Below are 23254 nucleotides of genomic sequence, written 5' to 3' on the forward strand. Positions count from 1 at the left end.
TTGCCCAGGGTCACACACCTAGGAAGTAGTTGACTCAAGATTCAGATTCAGGAAGTATGACTCCAGAGCCTTGTGGGTTTTTTTTTAATGATTTTATTTATTTATTCATGAGAGACACGGAGGCAGAGACATAGGCAGAGGGAGAAGCAGACTCCCTGTGGGGAGTGTGATACAGAACTTGATCCTGGAACCCTGGAATCATGCCCTGAGTAGAAGGCAGATGCTCAACCACTGAGCCACTCAGGAGTTCCTCAGAGCCTTGCTTTTAATTGCTGTACGACCCTGCCTTTTCTCTTGTGTAAGACGCAATTCTGATTCTAGTTGTAAATGGAAAACAATTTGAATTCGCCACTGTATTGTGTCTTTCACCAGCCTACTTTAGACTCTTGGAAAAAAGAGCAGTTTGAGTGTATTAGGGGCTAAGAGTGGGAAGGGGTTGAAGATACTGTCAGCAGCGAAGGCACCTACTCTCCACCATTGACTGGGCTCAGATACCTTAGACAGAGCTCTGCCTAGGCAAACACTGGCCTTTCCTTTGTTAAAATTTACCCCCTGTACAAGATAGGAATTCAAAGAATACTTGTAGGATAAAAGATTGGATGTCATTAAGGGGTTCCTGCTCAATTTCCATGACTCCTCTTCCTGATAAGAGCACCTTGAATTTTCTTTGAGAAAGTACCTCTCCGCCATAGTCCTTTATGTAAACTGGGTGGGATTGACCTCACCCCTGACTCTAGTGGCAGGCTTTGAGTAGCCTAAACTAACCTAAGTACCCCTTCCTTCTGCTTGTTATGATTGGTTTGGGGATGGACACATGATTTAAGCTAGTCCCATCATAGTGAAGCACATTACCTTTAGTGGAATTGCAGAGGCTCTTCCAATGCAAGCTGGTAATGTCAGGGTATGAGTCTTCTACCACAAGAGAAGAACTTGATATTGCTAAAGGGCTGCCATGTGGGGAGACCTAACTCTAGCTTTATCCTGGAATATGAAACCAGTCTTCTCTCTGAACTATTTTTTTTAGGTAAACAGACAAAGTCAAAAAGAGAGAAGAGAAAAAAAGTCACTTTATTGTTTAAAAAGATTTGAATTGGATTTTGTTTGTTACCAAAAGATTTCTAATTGATATAGATGGTAGTCCAATAGTTCAAAGAGGATGGAACTGGAGTAAAGAAATCTATGTTTAAGACCTAGATTTCCAACCAAGTTGTGTGTTTCTGCATATGGGGCCTTATTTGTAATTCTCCAATTTCCCCAACTGAAGAAAGGATGCTGCCCCATGGTCCTCATTGGACAGCTGTGTGAAGGAGGATACATCATGTATATGCTCAGAGTTATATTTGAAGGTTGAGAAAGAGAGTACCCCAGCAGGGTTGACATCTTGTGGACGAGAGTCAACTGTCTTTTGTTCACTGGGGTACAGCAAAACTTTCTGGAGCTTTCTTAGTCCTGTTACCCTGGCAGTCACATAATGGTCAGATGATGCCATTTGTGTATTGGTTTGATAGACATCTCACAGAATTTGTTCTGAAGGGGAAGGTTTTTTTCATAAGTCTTTCCTGGATTTTCTACTTTGAGTCAGGAGTGGAGGATACAGAGGTAAATAGATGACTAAAGGGAACGCCATGCTGACTCAGAGGGAAGGAATCAGGTGGCAGATAGGTGACTACACATTAGGATGCAGAGAAAGCACAAATGCACTTGACTTGCATAAGTTCCTCATTTGTTTCCAGGTGGACATTTTTAAATAGTCAGCTCAGCGTACCATTGGGATAGGAGGCAGACAACCAGGCTTTTTGGTCTGGATACCAGATCTCTGTGCAACATTGGGCTGGTGACCAAATGACTAAAGCCTCCTGAAACGTCCAGTTTTCTTATCTGTTAAATGGACATTTAGTACCTTCCCTGGCAACTTCATATTGCTGGTGTGGGGATAAAATGAAAGAATGTTGGTAAAAAATGCTTTGTATTTGCAGAAAGCCCAAGTAAGAGAACATATTTGCAAAATTCAGAAGCTGCTCTTGTTTTTAAGACTTAGTTCTTGCTCACTGAAATACTTTGCAGAGAGAATTCTTGCTTTATGAGTTATACTTTCCAATGGCATATGTCACAGAGCATGGTAACTTCTACTTGTGATATTCAGGATTCAGTGTATACATGTTACTACTTTCTAGAAAAAGCCTGTGGCTCATCCTCATCGTCATCACTGTTGTCATCATCCACCACTGTCATCATCTTGAGCATCTGCATCCTTATCACTACTATCATTTAGTCAGTGCCAAAGGTATATCAGATGTTGTGTTTGGTTCTTTACGTACATCTTCTGATGTAAACTTAGGATATCCCTGTGAGATATTATCCCCTTTTCACATATGAGAAAATCAAGATTCAGAGAGATTGAGTTTCCCAAGGTCACGCAGTGAGTGGAGAGCTGTGCTGTAACCCAAGCCCCTACTCTTCACTGCAGCATATTGCCTTTACCAAAGGGAGCTTTGGAATTAGACCTGGAAGTTCTGATCTCATTCCATTGCTTCAGCAATTCAACACAAAGGCTCTGGTCCAACTCTTTTCCTTTTGTGTCTCAGTAAGTAAGTAATATTTCATCCCTCTCCCCTCTGATCCCACCCTCATTGCCAGATTCTGGAACCGTCTGTGTGTTTCTGGTCTATAGTTCAGCTTCTCTCCCCAGGCATTCGAGAAAGGCATTCTTCACAAAAAGGGAAAACACATTTTATTAAAGCAAACATGCAGTCCTCAGCACTTTTACTTATCTTATTTATACACTGCAGTGCAGCTTTCTATGACCTAGTGATTATCATTTCCCAGAGCTATCATCATTTTAAAGCTACCTGTTCATCCCGCTTCAGCAGATGGTACTACGCTAGGAGTATTGTAAGAGCTTTAAAGAAAGAAAACAAACAAACAAAGGAAAGATGTGCGGTTGGGTCAGCTTGAGGAAGAACTCACTTGCATTGTGTGCCAATGCTGTTCCGCTTTCAGCTGGGGCTGTGAGGTGGGAGGTGGCTCCCAGTGGTATCCAGTCCCCAGTGATATTTAGGTGATGGGCTTCACTTTTTTTTTCTATCAATTGGTAACCTGGAATGAGCAGTCTGCATATAGTTGGTTTAAAAAAATTCATATATCTGATCTTGCCTATGAAATCCGTTAAATTAAAGTCATCCATCCCTTCATTCATTCCCAAACACTTTGGGTGCCTACCCTGTGCAAGGTGCCATTCCAGGTTTGAGTTCCAATTGCTGCAAATAGTTCTGTGTCCTTGGAAAAACCCTGGGTTTCTCCAGATCTCAGTTTTACCTTCTGTGAAATGAGGGGGCTGGCTCAGGCTACCAGGTCTTCTCTCAGAAACAAAGGTATTGGAGCTCCTAAAAGTCTTGTATGGATAGAAAATCCTAAAGTTGTGAACAAGCCAGGATTATCCTCCAAGGATAACTCCTCACAGTTACGATTCAAGCTCGATGAGCTGCTCAGGCTGAAGAAGGACCAAGCTATCCTTCGTCTCTGTTTCAGATTCTCTGAAATTCTTAATACCTTAGAGCAGTGTTTCTCAACTTTTTTTTTTTTTAATTATCTGTCCTACAAAGAATCATTTGAGACATCCCCCCCCCCTAATTCCCATGCTGCCATGAGATTTTCAATAGCGATAATCTAGAAATACTAGATACTTGTTTATGTATCCAATGGAAAAACCACTGTAGTACATAAGATTTTTTGGCCCTCAAGAACTAAATTTCACTCCTTGGGAATTATATTGCCATCCCCTCTTGAGAATGTATAAACTAGAGCAGTAATTTTCAAACTTATTTTTTTACCCTATGCAAATTCTGTGCAATATTCAATATATGAAATTGATAAAAGCAGTATTTTATTAGTATGAATATATTTTAAATATTATATAAACACATTCTATCCTAAAGTTAATCAATGAGAAAACTAGTTAATATCCTGGTAGTCTCCAAAGGGTTATCGCTGAGTATATAACACTTAAGTATACTTCTTGTTTTTTATTATAGTTTTAAAATTGCTTTAAGGATTTATTTATTTCAGAGAGAGAATGAATGAGTAGAGAGAGAGGCATAGGAAGAGGACTAAGCAGACTCCTTGTGGAGCAATCTTGGGGCTTGATCCCAGGACACTGAGATCATGACCTAAGCCAAAGTCAGATGCTTAACTGGCTGATGCACCCTGGTGCCCCTTGTTGTTGTTGTTTTTAAGAATTAATTAATTAATTTGGAGAGAATGAGTGGTGGGGAGGGGCGGGGGGGGGGGGGCGAGAGAGAGAAAGAGAAAGAGAAAGAGAAAGAGAGAGAGAATAAAAAGCAGACTCCCTGCCAAGCAGGAAGCCTGACTTAGGGCTCAGTCTCAGAACCTGAAGATCATGACCTAAGCTGAAGTCAGAAGTTTAACCAACTGAGCCACTCAGGTGCCCCTAGTTTTAAAATATTTCAAAATATATGTAAAAATTCAAATCAAACATTTGAGGAACTTAAAACATCGAAACACAGTTTGAAAACCATTGCTAGAAAATCTTTTGGAATATGGGCTTTGGAGTCAGACAGATGGATCTGAGTTTATTCTCCATCCTACCACCTACCAGTCAGTTATCAGATCATGGGCAAATCTTAGAGCTTTAGTTTCATCATCTGTAAAATGGGTATTAGAATCTCTACCTCATAGGGTATCTGTGAGGATTAAAAGAGATCGTCAGATGCACCTGGCCTGGATAGTAGGCGCTCAGTGAACATTACTTTATCTTTTGCTTCACTCTGTATCTTTGTATTTCCTTCCATTGACCATGGCAACTTGTGCCTGAACACACGGCAAACAATAGCTACAGAAGAACTTGTGGCCAAATCAAACAAGGAGGGATTCCAGTATCACTGTCAGTGACTCTGCTTTCCTTTTCCTGGACCTGGAATAGGGAAAGGTATTATTACTCTGCCTGAGATCATGTTTAACTGGCATGGAACATGCCTTTTTTTTTAATGAAACCAGTGGGACCAGCTATTAACTCTTCACATTCTGAGTAATGTAAATCTTGTCTTGTAAAAAACAAAAATTACATATCATTAAGTGGAGACCACCCAGTTTTGTGGGTGGAAACACCAAATGTTTCATAACAAAACCTCTAATAAAGTTTGCTTCCATTTTGATAGAATATAGCAGTGCATACGATTTTTTTTCTTTGGACATAAGAACAGTCTATGTTCATTTATGGATTGGGTACATCTTGAATGTAATGATAACTATTAAATATCATTGACCATATCCTTTCCAAAGCTTTAGTTGGGGTTGCTCTCCATAAAGATGAGATGACCTCATGGGGTTTGGGACCAAAATAATTAAGATATTACCAGAGATAGATGTTTTAAAGGCAATTCAAAGAAGTGGGCTTTATAGTCTATTCCCATTTGAATTGCTTCTGGGATTTTGCTGTGGTCATCTCTAGAAGAGGCAATGTGAGTTCACATAAAGTGCACTCTTTCAGATCCATCAATGTGAAAACCAGAAATAATGATCCCAATTATTCCCTCCCCCATTCTAAAATGTTTTGAAGAAGAGTAAATGATGGGGGTGGAGATGAGAAAAGAATGCACAACTGGTTCACTGGGATAACTTTGAAATTTCTGCTAGGGGGGAAAATACCCATGTATTCTTTTGTATGTGTGTTGAAGCCTATGGTTGATAAAACTGAAGTTCTACATCATAAATTCCCATTTGGACATTCAGTTCTGAGAACCTGCATCCAGCAGCCTTATCACTTTGAAGTGAAGTCACAATCACTAATGGAATCTGCTAGCTTTTCACATCCTGAAATTAGCTTTGATTCTTTCTCCCAAACATATTTTGAAAGGCAACATGCACATACTGTATACTGGCCCATCAAAGCAATCGATGCCATGGAGGAGGCTTGTGGACTTACCTATTGGGGTTGAGAGAAATAAATGCGTTTCTTTCAGGAGTAGAAACGGGATTTCTGAACCCTCTTCTGGCCCCAAAGAAGGGAGAGCCTCCTCCTTCCATCTCTATGAAGAAAGAAAAAGTAAATGCCATTTTCCTTTGCGACTGTGAATAATAACATTTATGCTCTGAGATAGGTTTGCTTCTTTAATATGAAAAACGATATCCTGTTTGGATGAGACATTTCCTTGAATGCTTAGCATAAATTGAGCCCTTAAGCTTTTAACAAGAAATTCTGGGCTATCTTGCCTGAAAACTCAGAGTGGATCTTGGAAACATTGTGGGTTTCTTGATTTGCAAAAACTAGCCTTTTCCATGACATTACTAATGGTGCTCTTTGTTTGATATTCAGGAAGAGCCATCTGAAATAATCCTTGTTTGTCTATCATTTTTTCCTCTCTCCGTCTTTGTCTCATTGTTTTCCTGATTCCATCACTCCTCTCTTTCTGTCACTGCCTCTTTCTCGCCCCTTTGCTCTTCCTCTCTCCTGCTCCCTCTTTCTTTCACACAGTCACACACACACTTCTTTTCCTTTTGATTTTTTTTTTTTTTTTTTAGTCACACTCTCAAGTGACATGGGCCCAGTTAAGGTATTACAAAGCTGAGAGAGAAGTATGTTGGAGAAGGAAATGCATTTTTCGTCACTCACGGTGACAATTAAAATGACAACAACAAGGCCAGAGTCTTCCATCATTGTTTCTTAATGCTGTCAGCACCAACTTTGCCAGAATTATCCTGTCTGATGCATGAGTGGACTTAGTCATTTTTCACATTTTGCCATTCAGTACCTCAAAATCACTTAAGAGAGTAAATTAGCTTGCATCTCATTTAAATGAGCATTAAAAAAAACCCTTCTCAGCAACATGCTTCCCCCAGCCAGAGATAGTTAATTTGGTGGGCTGGGATGTGTCTATAGATATAAAATCTCTTTGTAACACAGATGATGGTTTGAATTCTGGCGTTAAGAGAGCAAAGGCATTTTGGTGGACCACATTTTGATTCACTGAGGGGACTCATTGGGTACATTATAGTCACTAAAACTGGGAGATACACACACACACACACACACACATATATAGTAAGGAAATAAATAAGTGAGATGTCTAATAGATACTTTGATTTTCTTTTTCAGTTATGGAGAACACACATAGGATGATAGAAACACTTGAAGTCCATCCAAGGGAAAATAAATGGCTACTTGTTTCACCATATGGTTTGCATGCTTGGACCAGGCAGGATGTATCCCCACGCTAGTCAGAGACTGGTTGAGCCTCTTGGAGAGAGGGCTTTTTTTGTGGCCTGAGTTCTCTGCCCTGCCTCCCACTTCTCACTTAGACACCTAAAATTCATAGTTCACTGATGGGTACTAAATGGGGTCCAAGGAGGACCTGTATTCATGTTTGCAGCTGCCAGAGACCTCCGAGAATTTTATTCTTTGAGTGGTTTTCTGGAGAGGGAATGAATTGGTGAGCTGACTGCCGGGCAAGAGCTGTGCCCACTAAAATCTCACTTGGAGAGACTGAAGTCTGACCTTTCTCATAACATGTAACCTTCTGAAGTAGGCCCTTGGGTGACATAAATCAATTCTTGATCAATAGAAAGCATGGATAATAGAAACCCAACAAATCTGACTTGGCAAAGTCAACATACTTCTGTGTTCCTGGACATAGTTGTATTTCAGGCTATATTTATTTGCTTGTCTGGAGATTGTGACCTCACCCTAGGCCTCTTTTTCTTTTGTCCACTTCTCCAATGGGTAACAATATCTTTAAGCCTTAACTCAAGTACCTTTTTTTTTTTTTTTTAATCTTCAAAAAAATATTGATACCTGCCTTCTGGATAGTCCTTTCTCTTTACTTATCTTTGCTCTAGCACTTGTTGTATTGCATTCCAGGTACTGACGTCTGTCTCTGTACTGGACATGAGCTCTCTGGAGCAAGGGCCATGCCTTCCTCATCTCTCTGCCCAAGTACCTAGCATAGCACCTGATACAGATGCTCAGTGAACGTCGAACTGAACTCCATAGACCAATTTATGAGACATTTTGAGAAAAAGAGTATGATTTTGTGCACTTGCGCCAACCTTTCTAACCTTGGTTCAGTTGCATGCTTGGAGAAATTTTAGAAACCATGACACAGACAAGGGTTATAAATCATTTAAGTAAAGTCAAAAGAAGTTGAATATCCCTGGGAACTCATCAATCCTAATTTAATAGGAGTGGGAAATGTTTCACATTTCAAATTCTGGCTTTCTGGTTTTTGAGGGTAATGCCGTATTGACCAATTGTTCATGCCCAACATTTCCCCCGCCTTTTTCATTCGTGAATAGCAATCTCATTGATGTTGGGAGATGTTCATGGACGTTGAAAGCATTTCACTTTGTTGTTTAAAGAAGCCTTTGTCCTGAAGGCATGAGATTATTCTTTCACATGAGGTGGAAAGGAAAATAAGAAAGCCTCCCTCTGTCCTTGGGTTCACATGGGTAGGAACTCTTTCTTGCAGCAATAAAAGCCTTTGGAGGAGACCTTTCATTATAAGGGTTTCGTGTTAAGTACTGCACATGGGGACAGAAGCTAAATCCCAATTTACTCAGCTGCATTTCCCAAGATTTGTTCCCTTGCGGCACAGGAGCTCTGTGCAAGCTCCATCAGGCCACTGCAGACCAAGCCAGAGGATTTGAATATTAATGCCATTCAGGTTTCCTTTCAGAGGAAGCTCTCTTAGTAGCAATAGTGAGACACTGCCTGCAAGTCTATGACTGAACATGAAAATAAAGAGTTCAGAGTGTATCAGAAAAAGAGGGATCAGGGAAATGCACACAAATCATGCCCAGCCACCCAACCTGCCCCAACTTCTCTCTATCGGTGTGTAGAGAATGCTTTCTCCAGGGACGTGCTCATTGCATAATGAAGGCTTGTCATTTAGGAGCCAAAAGAAAATCAGTTTTCCGTGTAGTCAGATACATTCTTGATGAGATTCCGAGTCTCACAAAAGAATGTTGCAGATTCCTTCCACTCATATCAAGCATCTAAATGTTGATCTGGAGAAACAAAGAAATGGAAAAAGAAAAATGAGTTTGTTGTCAAATTGAAATACCACATTTTTGTATTGCTGGCTGATATATCTGTAATTCTCATCTGCCATTCCTTCATCGTACGTGTGTGTGTGTGTGTGTGTGTGTGTGTGTAATTTTCCTCTCCAAACCTGCAAAACATTGCAAAACTAGATTTAAATATTTCAGGCGGACTGCGCCCAGCATTTGCATTCCTCTGACTCATTCAGAGAAAAGACATCTGAGCAGAAATACAGAAGATAAAAGAGAAACCATTAATCCAAGGAAGATTACTGGCACAGAATCTTTATCCTGTATCCTTCCTGAAATGAGACAAAGATCTCACTATGTACATCCCTCTGGCTTAGCTTCAGATAGTAAGCAATATAGAAGTAGAGACATGGTCCTTTTTAAAGGCACACTGCGTTTGCCTGAATTCTAAAGCAAAATCATCCTTTGGTTAGATTCTTGCTTTCTTGAGTGTCTTGCTTTCTTCACAGTGTCTTTTGCCCTTGCTCCCTTCAACTGTGCCTTTCTAACTGGGGTCCCAGCCTTTAACTAGGACGTTAGGCTTGACTTTTAAAAGACCATTAGATAAAGTCCAGGGTAGTACTAAGTGCTCTGGGCCATGAGGCAGGGACAGGGTCTCAACTTATTAACTATAGGAGTTTACGTATAACTGCTTTCTTCATCTGTAAAATGGGTGAATACCTGACCCTGATACCATACATACACAGAGATATTGAGTTCACTTGAAAAAGCTTGGGGAGCAGAAGCCATGTGAAAATACAAAGTGTAATATTTTAAAGCATAATGTGAAAGGCAAGTTGAATACAGAATTAAATACAGAATTAAATCATTTTGGGAGTATTAGCTCTATTTGCTTAGGATATTTAAATCAGCCTTCAGAAGGAACTCTTCTGCTTTCTTAGCTGAAGCCAAACACAGTAATAATCATTACCTTTGCCATTCTTGAGCATTTACTGCACTGTGCCAGGCATGTTTCAGGAATTATCTCATTCAGTTCTTACCGCACTCCTGAAAAGTGTTATCTGTTAGCACTTCCATTTTGTAGATGAAGAAATTGAAGCTTAGAGAGAGTAAGAAATTTCCCCTGAAATAGATAGCTAATGGGTGTCGGAATTTGAACTCAGGTTTCAATTTGAGCTCTAAATTATTTTTAATATATTATTCTGCCACTGCAGTTTCAAAGAGTCCAATCAGGTTAACGTTCTCAACTTTTATGTTTCTTCATTTACATATTTCCACTCCAGATGGATGAGAATATTACATTACATATGTATATGTAATATAAATGTATTAACATACGGTGGTTTAATAAGCAATTTCCAAGTCTAACAACCTCACCACCGTTTCCTGATGGATCACCTCAATTTATGGGTCAAGCCTATTGCCTCTTAATCTTGATGAAAACCAGGAGCACTGGGGTCTAAGACCCTCCCCACACACAAAACAACATCCTTACCCCAAGTGTCCCATGATAGGGCAGTGCCAAGTCTGAATCTCCCGTGGAGAAGTGACACTGGTCTAAGGCATCTCTGGGCACTGCATTTGTCTCCATCTGTGTATCAGAAAGGTGTTATTAAGCAAAGTGTGTTAAAAACCCTCTGACACCATGACCTCTGCAAATGGATGGGATCATGATGATAATAATGTTGGTGATTTAAAGCAGGGATTTGTAAAGTGAGGGGTCAACTAGCAAATATTTTAAACTCTGCAGGCCACATGGGTCTCTATCATTAACTACTGAACTGTCATTATAGTGCAAAAGCAGCCACAGACAGTACATAAGTGAATGAGTGTGGCTGTCTCCCAATAAAGCTTTATTAACAAATATAGGCAGTAAACTAGATTTGGGCCATGGGTGTCCTTTGCCATCCCCTGACTTAAAGGAAGGTAAGCCAAGTATTTTGAGCAGCAGTGATAGTCAGGAGCTGCTCATCCCATTTTTATCTCAGTGGACTTCCTTGACTGGAGGTAAGAAGAGTATGGACAGTGGTTTTCCTCTCTGGTCATTGTCCTTTCCTAAGATTAATAGACAAGTCTAAGGCAGGACGATTAGGAATATGAAATATTCACAACCATCTGAATTCAGTGCAAGCACAACTTGTCTCCATCTCGTCTCAAGCAATCATTGGAAGTCAATTTTTTTTCCTGACCATTGTGGCTGCTGATCTGGCTGCGGCCATTGGCTGTTTAAATAAAATAATTTATTTCCATGTTGCAACAATAGCAAAACCTACTGTGTCCAATTAAATCTCCACTTACAGCAGCCCCGGGAGTGTGATCGCTTTCTGGAGATAGATCCGTGTTCCTGTGACCTTATCTTCTTATACTTTGCATTCAGCTATGAAATTAAATTGCAGGAAATGATTCAATTTTGAATCATTCCATTCAAAAACGCAGAAGCCGAAAGTTCTCCGATGAACGACAAACATGTGGACTGCTTTTTAGATGGGAAACATCTTTAAGCTCTGTAAGCTGGGCCAGAGGTTCAGACATCTCCAGGCCTGATGGGGCTTGAGCTTTCAGATTTACTCCAGCTAGTTTTTATTTGTGACAAAGGGCCTTATTCAGATAAAGGGAGTTTGCCTTGCTTGTTTCCTAGGAAACTTTTTTTTTTTTTTTTTAATTTCCTTGGAAAAGACTCTTCTTGAGGCATTCTCAATCTAACCTCCTCTCCTGGCTAAGAAACTGAAGGATGACATTAAAACTTGAGGTTATGGAGAGTTATGCCAACTGGGACTAAACTGTGATTATTTTGTTGATTTAAACTGACAGAAAGGTGAGGTCAGAATAAAATCTTGTTTCTCCTGTAATTTAGAGACTAGGAACCAACATGGCTCCCACCCCCCCTCCAATAATGCTCAAATTATCCATTCAGAGTGATTTGATTTCAGGTTTGAAGCTGGAGATCTCAGTAATAATCTTTCTCAGTATGAAGCACTTATTTATGGAGTAGTCTTTGCCATTTTTAATTGCACTTTCCCCTCATGCCCTTATTAATTATCTCTCTAGTTCCTCTTAGGTCTTGTCACGATGCCAAACATTGAAATAGAAAGGTTTATTTATTTCCAAAGACAGACGGAAGAGGACAGGCTTTCCAACTTTCTATTTTGACTCTTAAAGGTTCATACTCTCAGAAAGTATGCTTCCTGCAAAGTGGGTGCCCCCTGGATTTCCTGTTGGTAAAGGCCCCTGGGGACCCTTAATTGCTTGGAGTGTCCTCGGAATTTTCACAAAGCAAGGCGCTTTGAGAGGCTGGTGAAGCTGGGGTTTCCAGTTAGGATGCTCCTTTGCTCAAAAAGGTCAGCAGCTCCTCTGTGCTCCTGGGATCAGATACCACCTCCTCTTATATGGCCCCATCCTAAATTTCCCTCTACTTTCCTCTTTGCAGCTGAACCAGTCTCTCTAGTGTGACCAAATTAGTACCCACACTTTTCTGCACCAGTGTTCATGTCATTTCCTGCATTTGGAACATCCTTATCCATGCCCCTGTCTGTTGAAATCTTAAATATAACCCTTTAAGGCTCATCAAATTTTCCATTTTTCTTAGAGCCTTTATAAACCCTTCTTTAACTTTGTAGAGTGCTTGGGTTATGCTTCCTTTGTGACGGTATGTGGAACTGCCTTATATGGTAACCATTGGTAATCTTGTCTTAACTGTCCCAGCCCAGTAGTAAACTCCTTGAGGACAAGAAGCTGCTGGCTCATTTTTGTAGTTCTCCAGGGGCTTGCAAAATGTGTTGTAGCTAGCCTCAAGCTCATTTGCAACTACATATTACAGTTCAGTTAGTGAGGATCTATTCTGGACAAAATTGGCTCCTTTGAAAGAAAAGGTTAGACTGTTCTACATGAGCTTTGAAACATCAGGGAACTGGGCAAGGTCTGAAACAAACTTGATTCTCAAACTTATTGGGAATAGCAACACCAGAAAATTCCATTCCTCAGCTCCAGGTGACAGGGACATGAGAAAATGAGACAATCATTGGCAGCAAACCAAAAAAAAAAAAAAAAAAAAAAAATCCGTGTCTGAAAGGCAATATGGACTGAATATATATATGTAAACGGCTTATTTTTTATTTGAAATATCTCTAAATTATATCCGAAACATTTTGGAGTTATAGCTGTGTCTTTTTTGAGATAGATCACAACCTTCTTGCATAAAAATACTCTTTGTGATGAATGTTAGAGATGAGTGTTGCTCAGAGAGACAACTTTAATGTTTTACTCTTTAACATTAATTTTGAATCTCAAACTTACTCTCCCTAAGTTGTAGGACAGTTGAATGTCTTCTAACTGAATGATCTCCACAGGACATCCTGAGCTGCTTAGGAGGTTAGCATTCCAGCAAACATTTGGCTTACCGAATTCCTAAAACAGCAACTTGTACTCTGAAGGACAGTTAAAATTTAAGAAGCCAGTAGAAGCTTAGTGTGTGTGTGTGTGTGTGTGTGTGTGTGTGTGTGACTCTCTGGAATGTGGGAGAGAGTGTTCTCCCTCACAATTTGTTTTTCTCTCTCAGGCTGATTGCACACTCAGATCCAATATGTAATAGAGTGTGCATACTAGGTTATTCTCTGACTATTTTAAAGGAAACTCAGCATTCCTTCCTTCATGAGTCAGTTTCCTAGTTGTGGTATAGAAGAAAGCGATCTGTCAGAGAAGCTGATGAAATGACAGATTATTTTTTTTTTTAATGGGCTTGAATCTTCTGTGATATTCTGAGTCTGAATCATCAACTGAGTAGCTTTTCTTGGTATGTGTGTATTTTAAAGTGCCAGTCATGGTTGAATGTTAATAATCAATGTAGTTCATTGATCTCTGAAGACCTGGGGTATCTTTCCAAATGTGCTATTATGTTTAATACAATTTTATGTTCTTGGTGTGGAGAGCAAAGAGGGAACGATTCCACATTGGTGGGATTTGTTTGTTTTTGGCATTTTGACGTTTTTGAATCTTTCCTTGTACATCTGTTTCTCCATGCGTTTGTCCCTCCATCCATCCAACAATTTAATGTGCCTCTCTGCTACGTCCTAGGCCGTGTACCAGGAGCCGGGAGGTGTCTGTGAAAGAGCAAAAACCTCATGGGACACAACTAAAGGACAATTTCTAAGGAAAAAAAAAAAAAGGCTTCAGACAGTTCCTTGAGAACTGCCCTTCCAGAGCCACTGTTGTCTGCTACTGGCCTGATACAAACCCTCTTCCCTCCTTTAATAACCCCCAAGGCCCGAAGACCTTTGTGTGCCTTAGAGGTCAGTTCACAGATGTGGCCCTGGGACACCCTCCTCTTTATCTGTATTGTACTTAACAAGAGGTGGAGGCGCATGGGTCTTTTATGATTTTTTTTCCCCTTTTTCTTTTTTTTGATTAGCATCTGCACAAATGGCCTCAGTTCATTGCTTTAAACTAACTAATCCGGCTTGTTAAGACGGAGATTGTCATCCACAAGTTGTTATTAGCGGGGTTCTAAGGGAAGAGGGTCTCTGTTCAGAGCAGGGCGAGCTTGGAGAAAGGTTATATAATATAATATGTTCTTCAGGCGCCATACGAGAGGGAGACAATGCTGCCTTACAGGACCTGCTCTCAAGTGCTACTTAGAGGCTTACATAGTCCTGCCCATTCTACCTCATGAAAAGGGAGATCCAATCATTGCTTTCTGGAAACTATTCTCCTCCTCTCTTTGGCTGTCATATGTATTTAACAGTAGTGCCCTCAAGGACAATGGGGTGGGTAAGCGTGCTAGGGGGCTCCAGCCTACAGCCTGTATTTTTTTTTTTTTTTCAGTTCACATTGCCGGGTTTGCTAAGAATGGTCTTCTTTGTTTCCATTTTGAGTCATGGCTGAATTCTTATATGTTGTCTGATCTTCAAGCTCAAATACCCAAGGGACCAGGCAGCTGTGAATCAACCCTGTGTGCGCGTGTGTGCGTGTGCGTGTGTGTGTGTGTTTGCTAGCAGGTACTATAGCAAAGAAGACAGTATACTTTTCCTTATTTCTTTAAATCGATAGGGATTTGGAGGAAAAGACTTTAATAAAATAGAATTGTGACTGATTATTTTTCCCCTTTCTGAGCACTGCTGTAAAATAAGGTTATGAATAGCACGAGGAAAAAAATAATAAAAAAAAACCCTTTGGTAATGTAGTCCTGTGGGTTTAAACCCAAACCTTCAATTTATAATGAAAGCTCAGTGTCTATATACTAACCTCCACCTGATGAGATGGCTCTGCTTTTTCTGATTGCAGAGTATAAGGAAAATTTCCACATGCTTTCACTTATTGGGAAGGTACACAGTTGCTTATCTGTTGTTTTTCTTCCACAGAGTCCACGTTATGATTTGGAAATTCGACATCATGTATTTTTTCCCCCCAGGCCAGATGTTTTATCCTTCTCTGTTAAGTCATCTTGACATGTTGCCATGAAATGGATACAACTGCTAGTTTTAATATCGCTCCATATCTTTATTACAAGATACGTCTCATGCATCTTAATTCTTCATATTCTCCGTCTCTGTTGTTCTCTGATCTTCTCCATCCCAACCCCCCCTTTACTCCTGGAGAAGGCATATTGTAATTGTATGACAGTCGTGTCCCAGTAGCTAAAGAGGTTCTAGATAGCATAATGAATATGCAGCGCATTATCTCCCAGGATGTGTGCCTGTGTCTTTAATCACAGCTGGAATGCAAAATCGGGCTCCACCTTTCAACTCTATCTCCATCATGCTGAGAGAGTGAGAGAGAGCGAGACGGAGACTGCTAGACAGCTCGAAAGAGATTGCAGCTCAGATGTCCTGAAAAACAGCAAATCCCTCAGACCTGGCAGATTCCGTTACCATGAGAACTGCAGATATTTCCATTGTGATGGTTTGCTCCAGCAGCCATCTGTTACACCCATTTGATTAGGAAGTACAGTTCAGCTTGTATGGGATTTTCATCACACCTTATCCCAGGGCAGTATACAGAGGCTCTTGCTTTTTTATATGCTAAACTCCAAGGCTTCAAAGTACTGTAATTTACCGAGGCGGAGGGCATTTAATGAAACGGTAAGAGAAGGTCACTAAAGACCGAAGCTCCAAGAAGAAAAACACACAGGAGAAGTAAGAGAGGATTAGACTCCACAGCAGAAACGCATCCAACTCAGAAAATTAACCATATTTAGCAATGCCTTCTTCTCTTTCTTGGTGGAGGGGAGTGAAATGAAGACTTAAGTTTCCAGACCTGGACTCCCCCGGAGGGAGGAAGATTTTTGTGTAGTCATGGCATGGATGCTCCCGGGGCAGTTAATTCCCTCCCGGGACTCAAGGGCAGTCAGAAGCAAGGGAGGGAAGGGTAGGGCCTCAAACACATCTCATCAGTTGAGATGAGGCCACTGTATAAAGATTACATTAGCTCTAAAAATTTTATGATGCCATCTAACTTTTCCATAGACACGAAACGACCTTAAAAGTTCCTTGAAGGAGGGCTGTAATTTACAGATTTAAACCAGTTATTTGGACTAGTTGCCCCTCTGTGTATTTTCGTAGGGGAGGAAATGCTGATGGTACATCCTATAGACATAAAAATAGGAATTCCCTTCAATTAAGACTCTCCAAATATCCTTCCTGGGCAGTAGGCATTCTAGGTCCAAGCTTACAAGGGGGTTGACGTGGTCTGGGAGGAGCTGCCTAGAGTGCCTTAAATTGACTGGGGTTTCTGTAAACCGGGGAAGCTAATTAAATGCTTACACAGCGACAGGAATTTGTGATTGCTGCACAGGGGCCTCCCTTTGTTTCCCAGCCTACATTTTCTAGAATGGATTCTGATAATATATCACTCTGGTTGGAAAGAGCTGCCAGATTTTCCCAAACTTGCTAAGTTTGCAGGACCCATTATGTCCTGTTTTGCCTGTGGGTTTGGTTTTTGGGCAACTCTTTGGAACAGGAGATGCGCTTCCTTATCTGATTGCACTGCTGGCTGGAGAACTTTCCCCCCCAGTTTATTTCCTGGCCTGGTGTTAGGTTGCCATCCAGGGAGGCTGGGATGTCAGGAGGAACCAGAGAACTCATTCCCTGCTTTGATGCCAAAGGTATATTCCCGGTGAGATAAAAATCAGTCACCAGGATCGCAGAGGTTAAAGATCGGGACAACATGTTGGCCTTTCTTGCTGAAGTGGGGTGGATTTTTTAACCTTTACAGTGGAAAAGCTCACACCTCCTAGATGAGGACCTGTGTTTTCCTTGAACGAAGAACCACCTTGCCTGGCCAGCAACTGAAGGTACAAATGAATCACGGTCCCTCCCTTGAGAAGGCTTAGTTAGAAGGCTCTCCTCCTCTATCCCAGCAGCAAACGTCTCACACTGCACATCTTCCAGTGGTGTTGACTTTCCCATTAAACCCTCAATCCTACACCCTGGAGATTGCCTTTTCTCCAAGGCTTTTGAGACAGGGCCCTGGTTTTATGAACGCAGCGTCTGTCTCTGAAAGGCAGCAGATGCAATGAAGGCCCGAATGGAAACAATAAATACCATTCAGGTTTCCTGCACAGAACCTCTTATAGTGGTGCCTTTGTTAAAGGAGACGTGGACTAAAAATGCCTTCTCCCTCCTTCTCCTCTCCCCCCCAGCTCCCCAGCACTGCTAGGATCCCAACCACCTTTGGAAAGTAAAGGTTAAGTATTTGCGGCAAAAATCAGTTGACACACAAAAGAGACGAAAGCAAATGTATCACTCACTCGCCAGCAAGAGGGTGGGGCTGAGAGCTTTTGGGGAGGGGAATGAATTTTATTTGAAGCCAGAAGAAAAACAGCCCTCGGAGGGGAGTGCTAGCTAGAAATATTCTCCTCTGAGCTGGGATGTTAACAGTGGCACCTTCTGACTTAATGTGGCATCTTTCTTCATCGTTATCAATCTCATGAGAGCTTTCCTGCCATCTGTACCATCCGTGCTTCAGGCTCCCATATGAAAGTCCAATCTGGCAGCATAAATACTGGCTAATGAAGAGTAGGTGTCTGACTGACTGGGAGAGAAGCGATCCTGTGTCAATGATGGAGCAGAATTCATTCATTTAAAAAAAAAAAAAAAAAGATCTGTGTTTATACCGCCATTCAAGACGAAACCCTCTCCCCTTCTCTCTCTCCCCCCTCCCTACTCTCTCCCATCCTCCTTTCTCATTTTCTTCCTGTGTCATTCTACGTTAATGGAGTTCATGCAAAAGTCAGCATAAAAATGGTCTTTGCCTAGAATGTTATACCTCGGAGATTAAAAATAGGAACATGATGTGGACTTGCCGACATGTGGTGGGTTATTTTTTCCCCTTCAGTGGGAAAGCTATAACTACATAGATTAGCAAAACTTGTGTAAGAATGGATGTAAAACAGATTTATCTCTGTGTCAGCTTTATCTGATCCATTTGGTCTTGCAGAGTTTGGATGGCTTCCTTTGTTACAATAACCAGCTTTCAAACATCTATATCCTTAGGGTATTAAATGTCAGCCTCCTGATGTACCAGTCAAGGATAGAGGGTTGACAGTCCGTGGGCTGGAGAAATGCTCTTTGTGTGCAGTGGAGAGGGGTGCTCGTGCACCAAGGCCAGCGCCTGGCGTGACCTACAGGACTCCCCGCCACCTCTCTGCGTCACCCTGGAGGGGTGCTGAAGCTTACCATTGCCATTAATATCCTTTTACAACGAATTCAAAAAGATTTCCTGTCGCTGACAAGGACAGATTTGTTAGAGATCTCTCAAGGAAATGGACAATAACTAATTAATTGAGCTCTCCATGACTTTCCGTGCTGTCGTTTCTCATTTATCTGTTCTCGTTTCTCATCACGCAGGTCTAACCCTTGTTCTTCCTTTCCTTCCTTTGTCCACCTCTTTCGGTTTTAATGTCATTTTCCTCTTCCCCCTTGTCTCCTTTTCCCCAGCTTTCTTCTTTTTCTCTACTTGATACACTCTGCTTAAAAATAGGACATGTCTATGCAAAGATTTTTCTAGGAATGTGGGTACATTTCTTCTGGGTCTGAAAGTTGTCATCTTCCAGGGCTGGCAGGGGCTCAGAGGTCCCTCCTTGGCCCTGGATATATGAATAATCTTTAACATCCTTGATAAAGGGTTGCAAAGCTTTGGTAAAAAACCTACAGTGGCCTACTCTAGGAGTGCATTATTTTTTATTATTATTACTATTATTATCATCCAGGAATGACATACTGTGTATGCTATTGAAAATAGGAGCCATGCTAATGGTCTCAAGTTAGGGAGGAACAGTTGAGGATCCGTCTTTATTAAATAGAAACGTTGTATGAGATTTGAATACCCCATGTAGACATTGCTGCATCTTCCTCCTTGTAACTGGGCTGCCTGGCTCATTGGATTGGAACAGAGCACCAGTGAACTCGGGGTCTGTTGTTCCCTTTTCAGTCACTCTGAACACATAGAGACTCTGAATTATTCAGCGTGCCTGTCCCAGTCTTTCTGTTCTCATGGTCATCTATGCACAGAAACGCAAGGCATGGAGTGGGCTTGTTGGAGGTGGCCCTCAATGAAAGAAAATAGATCTGGGGTTGAATCCTGGCTCGGCTACTTCCTTTGTTACGTGACCATTAGCAATCATTGGACCTCTTGCTGCCTCAGTTTCTTCATCTGGGAAAAGGGGATGCCAATATCTTGAATCTTAGCAAAATTTATTGTAATAAATCAAATGATGTAAGTTTGTGAAAGTTCTCGGAACTTAGTGCTCACTCAAGGGTAACTACTGTCCCAGTTTGCCTAGGAGTGAACACCGGCTTTGGGGCATAGGACACTCAGTTAAAACCAGGACAGTTCTGGGAAAACGGGGATGGATGGTCATCACACTCAAGAGCAGTTCATCCCCCACAGGAGGGCGCTGACCCAGCTTTTGCAAGTACTCCAGTAGGTAATAGAACTTTCTTCATGGTTGAAAGAAGCCTTGTTTTCCTCCGTGAACTAATTGCCTGCTCTATTTTAGATCTATGGATTCTTAACTCTGGTTTGAAGAAGGTTTACTCACTATCCCTCTTCTCAGTATCTCAAGAGGTGGCATGAAACTTTAAAAATATGAAACATAAAATGGCATGAGCACAAATTGCTCCCTTTAAGTTGGAGCTCATTCATTCTTCAAGACCCAGTACATTTGTTACTCCATTCATGAGCCATTAGCCCATGCTGATCTCTTTCCTCAGAATGATTCTGGGCTTTCAGAAGGTAATGTAATAGGTTATTGTCTTACTTGCAGGTAGATTTTTAAAACTCTTCGAAGGTAGAAAGCCAGTCTTATATTTTCTGAGTAACGATTGAATGAGTGAAGGAGAGAAGGAATGATATATAGGTGGGGAAATGAATCTGAGCAAGTAGGGAATAAGGGAGTGAATAAATGAATGAGTGAATTATTGATTTGTGTGTATGTGTGTGTGTGTGTGTGTTTACTTCTACCCATTCCTTTTTAGTCTTGGTCTGCCTATTGGGCATCTTATGTCTAACACCTTGGAACTCAAATTTGGGATCTCTAGCCCTACTTCTCAGCCTTAGCTGCCTTATTAAATTCCTAATACCCAAATGACCCAGCTTACCTTGGGAGCACTTTTGATAAATGGGGAGAATATAACTTTTGATAAATGGGGAGAATATAACTTTTTTTCCTCTAAAATTATAAAGATTAATTTTAAAATCAAAACCTACATATGGCAAACAGAAAGAAATCAAACTAAAATGAAAAGCAAAAATCTGTCTTGTCTGTCTTCCCTCCCCATACCTTTTTGTATGTATTCCTCTCAAAATTTTTGCTTTTAGTTTTTCTTGGTGGCTACAATGGAAATTCTAAATGGCAGGACTTTGTTTTGGATATATCAATATTTGAAAGTATATCTTGACATCCTGTTATGGAAATTTGAGGTGTTTGGTCATTTTTAGGGCTATCTACCTTTCTCTCTTTTTTACCTCCTCAGATATATAATTCTAATAGTTAGCTCTATGGGTTTAAATATTCTCCCTTTTTTATTTGTTGGTTTACATTTATTTCTTTTTTGTAAGGTTTTATTGTTTTTCTAGCTGTCATACAGTTTAATATTAGTTTCATATGCACAATATAATGATTCAATACTTGCATACACCACTTGGTGCTCATATAAGTGCACTCCTTAATCCCATCACCCATTTCACCCATCCCTTCCACCCACTTCCCCTTTGGTAACCATCACTTTGCTTTATTGTCTATACTTAAGTCTTTTTTTTTTTACTCTTATTTATTTTCTTCAAATTTTTATTTAAATTCTAGCTAGTTAAAAACAGTACAATATCGGTTTCAGGAGTAGAATTCAGGGATGCATTGCTTACATACAACACCCACCCAGTGCTAATAGCCATCTAGCCCGTCTGCCCCCCAACCCCCATCTCCCTCCATCAGGCCTCAGTTTGTTCTCTATTGTTGAGATGTTCTTCTGGCTTGTTTCCCTCTCTGTTTCGACCCCTCATATGTTCATCTGTTTTGTTTCTTAAATTCCACATATGAGTGGAATCACATGGTATTTGTCTTTCTCTGACTTATTTCACTTAGCATAGTATATTATTTTTGTTGGCTGAGTAATATTTATATATATATATATATATCTATCACATCTTCTTTATCCATTCATCAGTCAGTTGGCATTGGGGCTCTTTCAATAGTTTGGCTACTGTTTGATAATGCTCTATAAGCATTGGGGTGCATGTACTCCTTCAAAATTGTATTTTTTTATTCTTTGGGTGGATACCAAGTAGTGCAATTGCTAGGTTGTAGGGTAGTTCTATTTTTAACTTTTTGAGGACTGTCCATACTGATTTCCAGAGTGGCTGCACCAGTTTGCATTCCCACCACAGTGCAAGAGGGTTTCCCTTTCTCTGCATCCTTGTCAACATCTGTTGTTTCCTGTGTTAATTTTAGTCATTCTGACAGGTGTGAGGTGATACCTCATTGTGGTTTTGATTTGTATTGTCCTGATGATGAGTGATATTTGAACATCTTTTTATGTATCTGTGGGCCATCTGGATGTCTTCTTTGGAAAAGTATCTGTTCATGTCTTCTGCCCATTCATTAACTTGATTATTGTTTGAGTGTTGAGTTTGATAAGTTCTTCATATTTTGGGTACTGACCCTCTATCCAATATGTCTTTTCCAAATATCTCCTTCCATTACATAGGCTGCCTTTTAGTCTTGTTGATTGTTTCCACTGTGCAGAAGCTTTTTATCTTGATACATCCCAGTAGTTCATTATTGGTTTGTCTCTGGTGACATGTCTAGCCAGAAGTTGCTACATGTTGGCTTATATTTAGACGTACTCTATGGAATTTCCACTATTCAATACACTTATTTTACTTCTACATTACCTTCTGCTCCTGATTTTTGTTGTTTTTGTTTTTATGTTGTCAAGTTTTACAATATTTACTCTCTATTCCATCACTATAATTGTCTTCAGTAGTGCTTTATCTACAGGTTAATTCTAAATATTAACTAAAGAGTAATAATATTTACAGAACTCAACCATTAGGTAACTGGATCCAAAGAGAAGGAAATGTAATCCTAAATCACTCACAAGTCACAGGGGCCAGAGGCTTCTTTCTTGATTTCATTGAAGCTATCTCTGTTTCTGGGCCTTGCTCAGCTGTTTTTTCTTCATATATTTATCTTGTTTTCTTCTTATATTACATTTTTAAAAAAGATTTTATTTATTCTTAGAGATACAGAGAGAGAGAGAGAGGGGCAGAGACACAGGCAGAGGGAGAAGCAGGCTCCATGCAGGGACCCTGACGTGGGACTTGATCCCAGGTCTCTGGTATCACACCCTGGACTGAGGGCAGTGCCAAACTGCTGAGTCACTCGGGCTGCCCTATATTACATTTTTATTTTATTGGAGCCTCTCACCAGACTTTTTTTCATATGGAGTATCAGAGCATAACATTTAAAAATATTTTTATGCCTGAAAATGTATTGAATTTGAGTACACAGTTTACTGATAGTTTGGCTGGGTATAGATTTCCAGTTTCAGACGTTTCCCTCAGAACTTCAAAGGAATGGCTGTTGAGCAGTATGCTGTCATTGCGATCTTGTTACTTTGTAGATAGCTTTTCTTTTCTTTTCTTTTTTTTTTTAATTTATTTATTAATGAGAGACAGAGAGAGAGAGAGAGAGGCAGAGATACAGGCAGAGGGAGAAACAGGCTCCATGCAGGAAGCCTGA

At 40.5% G+C, this 23254-nt stretch overlaps 1 protein-coding gene and 1 long non-coding RNA gene across 35 annotated transcripts in view; one reads left to right on the forward strand and one right to left on the reverse strand.

Moving 5' to 3' along the window:
- Window positions 1-141: 141 nt before the first annotated feature.
- LOC144322593 (uncharacterized) lies at window positions 142-15874 on the reverse strand. The gene is made up of 5 exons (XR_013388242.1): window positions 15259-15874; window positions 10517-10612; window positions 8821-9018; window positions 5942-6044; window positions 142-4930 (listed from the first exon to the last, which is right to left on the reverse strand). It is a non-coding gene; the product is annotated as an uncharacterized LOC144322593 (long non-coding RNA).
- Window positions 15875-15883: 9 nt separating this feature from the next.
- The window catches only part of LOC144322592 (uncharacterized), a 300251-nt gene continuing 292880 nt past the window's right edge, over window positions 15884-23254 (forward strand). For 6 of the 34 annotated variants that reach the window (XR_013388209.1, XR_013388223.1, XR_013388212.1 and 3 more), the window contains exons 1-2: window positions 15892-16094; window positions 17227-17305. Coding sequence is in view for 2 of the 34 variants with exons in the window: in XM_077912800.1 (XP_077768926.1) it covers window positions 16087-16094 (8 nt within the window). In the remaining 32 variants the exon portion in view is untranslated. Of the gene's footprint in view, window positions 16095-17116; window positions 17306-23254 lie in introns of all 34 variants that reach the window. The other 28 variants (XR_013388211.1, XR_013388210.1, XR_013388218.1 and 25 more) reach the window with 18 other exon arrangements.

This window comes from Canis aureus, chromosome 10 (assembly GCF_053574225.1).
Source record: "Canis aureus isolate CA01 chromosome 10, VMU_Caureus_v.1.0, whole genome shotgun sequence".
Lineage (NCBI taxonomy): Eukaryota > Metazoa > Chordata > Mammalia > Carnivora > Canidae > Canis > Canis aureus.